Below are 5,000 nucleotides of genomic sequence, written 5' to 3'. Positions count from 1 at the left end.
GTTTTTGCCTGCATATGTTTATCTAAATCATTGTTGATTAGAAGTCAAAATCCACCAATTAAAACCTGCACAAAACCAAACATGGTTCTTATTTTTCCTGGGTTTTTTTAAATACCAAAACGAAAAAAAAAAACATGTGACAGACCTACAACAAACTGTGTCTTCAAGAAAGGAATAAATTCCGATTGTCAGCTTGCATAGCACATCGCAAAGCGTGTTAAAAAAAAACGGGAATACTGTACGTTAAACATCAAGAAATTGATACTAAGTTTTTTTCAATTACCTGGTTGACAATTCCTCTAAGTCATCTATCTTAGCTTGTCTGTCATGTGCTCCCCCTTCTGAGCTATACCCCTTTCCTTTTCCTTTAGCCACGCCCTGTCCCGATTGCACCCTGTTCAGTTGTTTTTCTAAGTGCGCTAATTGTCTCCTCTCCTGTTGCCATTTGTTGGTCGCCTCCAACTCGCTGCTTTTAGCTTCATCTAGTCTGGTACGTAAAAGACAAATCACCAAAGTACTTAAAATAAATAAGTATTGCAAATACTGTAAAACTTCTACGCTGTCTTCAACAATAGATAAGAAGAACAGTGATTGAAACTTACGTTAAAAAGAAATAACAAACTTAGTTTGAAATGGAACCTTCCTATCCGAATACTTACGAATTCCGGATATAGTTTTCAAGAAAACACAGGTTAACAGTTTTGAGGCGTATGAAGGACAATCTATCAGGACGAAAGATTGATTTACAACTTGTTCGCTTGCAATTGGCTCATTCCCTTTGAAACATGACCATATACGTTTCAGCCATTCATCTGCATTCGGATTCACAGCCCAGTATAAACCGTTAAAGATCCGGAAAAAAATGAAATATGCTCTACATGAATCCGGAAACCTATTTGGAAACGTAGACTCCCCCTGCAAACAGCCTCTTTATTGTGTTATTAGAAGATTGTTGCTACGATCTAGTCTGACGGTCTGACTAATCTGACGGTCCAGTTTCAAAAATAATTAGTAGAAAAAAAATTCCGGGCATGCGATAATTTAAAGAGGCCAAATTGGTATAGTCCGCCATTATCAAAAAAAAGCGCCTTGTACTTCAATGAAAATAAATGATGCTGGTTGGCCAATACCATACCTCCACTGTATTTTCTGGCACTTGATTAGTTAGTCGAAAGAAAAGTATCTAGCTTCTTACGATTTGACTCCAATTTATAAAAAAATTGAACAGTTGACCGAAAATCTACGAAAAATCCATCTCATGGGGCAATATTGAATTTCGAAGCGGCTATGTATATGTATCCTAATTAGTTTTGAAATGGAATGCGTTCTAACGGTAAAGGATTGAAGCGAGCGAGGAAAATGAGCTATAGTCCTGGAGGAAAAATCCAATTTTTTTATTAGTAAGTCTCTATTACGGCCCACTCGTCGCACAACAATATTGAGGCAAGGCCAGGTTACTAGCGCTTTCTCTTGAACAACCCTGCGTTGGATAGGCGGGGATGGGGGTAGAGAAGCATTGTTTGGTGGAAGATCGTCTTTTTAAATTAAGGGTTCTGAAGTTCGTCTAAACTTTTTCTCCATTGTTGTGGCTTCGCGAGCTCGCCTTGAAATCGGTTGGCTTCGGGAAAAGCGATCTTCTTGCGAAAAGATAGTTAACTGCAAAAGGCAGTATCCAGGTTAACGTAACCTGGAATACCCCGCAACAATGAAAAGCAACTTGGCTTCACTAGCCAACTCGTCATAGCTGAATGTTTATAGTTCTTTCATCCTTTCCAGCCATCCTCCCTCGCAACCTCAACGATGCAAGGTCAGCCATAATCGTACCTTCTTTGAAGAACTGAGACCAATTCCAACAGTCGGTCTCTTTCGACTTCGGAAGCTTGGCATAAAGATTTGCTCTCCTGCACTTGGGATTTCAACAGCCACACTTCCTCACTTACAAAAAAATAAAAATAATAAAAAGAGGTGATCAAGGTGGAAGAAGAGTAACAGCATTAACAGGAACTTTCCGTCTTAAGGGGTTGCCATTCTTGCGGCCATTTGTTTCGAACTAGAGAGTCCTGCGATTACAAGATTACATACAAACTACGAAGTGAAACTTCAAAATCGCCAAGAGGACATTTTCTCAGAGCTGATGAAATAATTCGTCGCCCCTAGGGAGGAGAATGCAGGCAAGAAAGGTGACAAACTATCATCTGACAAACCCAGAGGGTGTCACAGCCGGGCGGCAATTGAAAAAAGGCGGCCCAAACTTAACTACGACAGGGTAAAAGAGACGCATGTAATCGCCATATGAAAGAAACACAACCTGAACGTTTCCCTCACCTCAAATATTTTCTAAGGTAATTATAAATCTGTCCACCTGGAACAAACAAGTTTTGATCTTCAAGATAAAGATTTGTTCTTAGAGATAACTTTTGCTACTCTGCACAAGCTCAATCAGTCAATAAACGTGGAATTTGTTCGTTCCACGACCAAGCTAGTAAAAGACATTTGTCTGTTCTTATAATTGATAACCCCTACTGTTTGGCATTTCTGTTTCCAAGGATTTTGCTTTGGAAAGCAGTTTGCCCGCATCATGAAGAAGCTGATTCATGCATTCTACTAGCTCGACCAGGAACCATTTTTCTCCGGATTTCATTTGCTCCAGAGGTCACAGAAAATCAAGAATTCATCCAAATGGAAACATTCTTTAGCTTTCTTTCTAGGGCGATTTAATAAATAACATTACATAGCTCTGTCTCACAAGGATTGGGAACTACCAAATTCACGAATTTGATTGGCTGAAAAAAATATAGACCGCGATCTAGATTTTCCCATCTAGACCGGTAATGTTTTGCGGGGAAACGTTGCAAACTAAAATTTAAAAATATTGAGTATTTTCTTCTACCAATATTTATTTATGGAAGTGCCACAAAGGATGATGAGAAAAAAAAACAAGGATGGGCAAACGTTGGCTGAATTAATTTCAGCTCATTGCCACTCATCGCCCTTCGCAAGCAAAATGTCAGTTCGTACAAACCAGTTACATTAAACGAATTAAATTGTTCTTGCTTGCCATATAACAAACAACCTATTAACCGAAGGAGGTGTGTATGGGAGAATCTTTACCGAGGTCGTGAATACAGACCGAACGTAGTGAGGTCTGCACACACGACTGAGGTCAAGGTTCTCCCATACAGACCTCCTGTTCGGTTAATAAGAGCTAAGTAACAATGATGATGGTTATATTGAATATTGCCTGGATTAAAATAAATACTTTACATTAAAAATGCCCAAGTAGAGTCATCGGCGCTTTTTCAACTTTTCCTATTTTTTTAATTATCTATTTATTTATTTATTTACATAAAATATAAGTATAAAATATAATTCTTGGCCTTACCCGAGAGGATTGCGAATATAGGAGCGGTTTCTGAAGTCCACTGAGTCCACATCGTTGAAGAAATACTAACGAGGAAGGGCTATTCTTATTTTAATAATAACAACGGCGTCAACAATAACAAAAGAGGTACACATTGCCAAAATCATTCAGTGATTTTCAGGTTCAAACATAAGTCGTCTCCGAATTGTTTAATTGCCACACAGAAATGCAAAACTTCAGTTACAGCTTACCAACAAATAGCGTGAAGATAGTCCAATTACTATACTACCAGCTACGCAGACAATGGAAAACGTTTATCTCCACAGACCTTGAACTTTTCTTTTCTTTCTCCGCTTTTCTCTCTTTCTTTCTTGGACTCCTGTGCATAAATTTGTAAGATAGCTCATAATTCTGATTATGATAGAAACAGACAGATATAGCTGCTCGAAGTTTTAGATTTCTATTTCACACGTTCTGATCTATTCAAAACCACGCCGCCAAAACATTTTCATCACAAACTCACAGAGACAGAATTTATACGGTGTCTGGAAAACCCGAATAGCGAATAGCGAACAGTCGCGAATACCGAACAGCGAATAGTGACGAATAGTACGAATAGTGCGAATAGTCGCGAATAGTGACGAATAGTCACGAATAGTGACGAATAGTAACAAATAGTGGCAAATAAGGGTGAAGGGAGGGGGGGAGGGGGATTGTGACGAAATGACGAAAATTTGGTACCCAGTACTTCCTGGTCAACCGCGCAGCAACGTTGGATGGGATTTTCCCGCTAAAAAAGCAGAGATGTGTCGGCGAAGGACAGCTTGAAGAAAAGGTAATAAAGAAGAAAAGGTAATAAATGCACTGAAATCCTGTTGCTTATTTGGATAAATAATCAACGCAGCGGTTATCAGACTAGCTCGTTTGTCTCTTTAATCACAAACCACTTGCCTCACATTTTGATTTTATTCCTTTTTACAGAACGTGTCTTGCCGGATTGGACAGCACCGATGAGGATGATGAAATGTGAGTATCTAAAATTTATGTTCGGGCGCCACTGTGCGAGGAGATGATCATGAGCTTGATGTATTAATGAAAGTGATTTATATTTTTGCATTTTGACGTTTGTTCTTCTTTAGAGTGTTTGTAAAAGCATGCACGAAACTCTCTTTCGACGACAGGTGAGCATATTATTTGCTTTGATTACGAGATTGTTCAGCATAAGGCGGTGACTATTGAAGACTATTCGTCACTATTCGCGACTATTCGCACTATTCGTACTATTCGCTATTCGCGACTATTCGCTGTTCGCTATTCGCTATTCGCGACTATTCGCTATTCGCTATTCGGGTTTTCCAGACAACCAATTTATAGACGTACGTACCTTTCCGACTCATGCTTTTTCTTGTGCTTTCCCATGATGGCAAAGATTGATAATGATCGATTGAGAAAAAAATTCAAAGTGATCTCTCGAGATCTCTGATTTCTACTGATTGAATCTGGACTGAATGAAGAAGACACCACGTGCAACATGTGATTCTTTGAGTGACACTAATGACATGTGCCTGAAAGAAGCCAGAGTAACTGCAACCACCGCCTGATGCTACGGCCAAGAATAAGGATACTTTATATTATTATT

General features: G+C 39.1%; 2 protein-coding genes across 3 annotated transcripts in view; both read right to left on the bottom strand.

Moving 5' to 3' along the window:
* The window catches only part of LOC138049080 (coiled-coil domain-containing protein 13-like), a 5,445-nt gene extending 665 nt beyond the window's left edge, over window positions 1–4,780 (bottom strand). Inside the window, exons 1-4 of the mRNA XM_068895203.1 lie at window positions 4,746–4,780; window positions 3,690–3,740; window positions 1,825–1,935; window positions 284–487 (exon numbers count right to left, since the gene is read on the bottom strand). Of these exons, the coding sequence (XP_068751304.1) occupies window positions 284–487; window positions 1,825–1,935; window positions 3,690–3,740; window positions 4,746–4,780 (401 nt within the window). The remainder of the gene's footprint in view (window positions 1–283; window positions 488–1,824; window positions 1,936–3,689; window positions 3,741–4,745) is intronic.
* The window catches only part of LOC138016827 (sacsin-like), a 69,478-nt gene continuing 68,189 nt past the window's right edge, over window positions 3,712–5,000 (bottom strand). For both annotated transcript variants that reach the window (XR_011125894.1, XR_011125898.1), the window contains exon 3: window positions 3,712–3,740. The gene's annotated coding sequence lies outside the window, so the exon portion shown is untranslated. The remainder of the gene's footprint in view (window positions 3,741–5,000) is intronic.

This window comes from Montipora capricornis, chromosome 1 (assembly GCF_036669925.1).
Source record: "Montipora capricornis isolate CH-2021 chromosome 1, ASM3666992v2, whole genome shotgun sequence".
NCBI classification, from domain to species: domain Eukaryota; kingdom Metazoa; phylum Cnidaria; class Anthozoa; order Scleractinia; family Acroporidae; genus Montipora; species Montipora capricornis.
The sequence above is the reverse complement of the archived record's forward strand: the minus strand, read 5'-3'. Positions and strand labels throughout refer to the sequence as shown.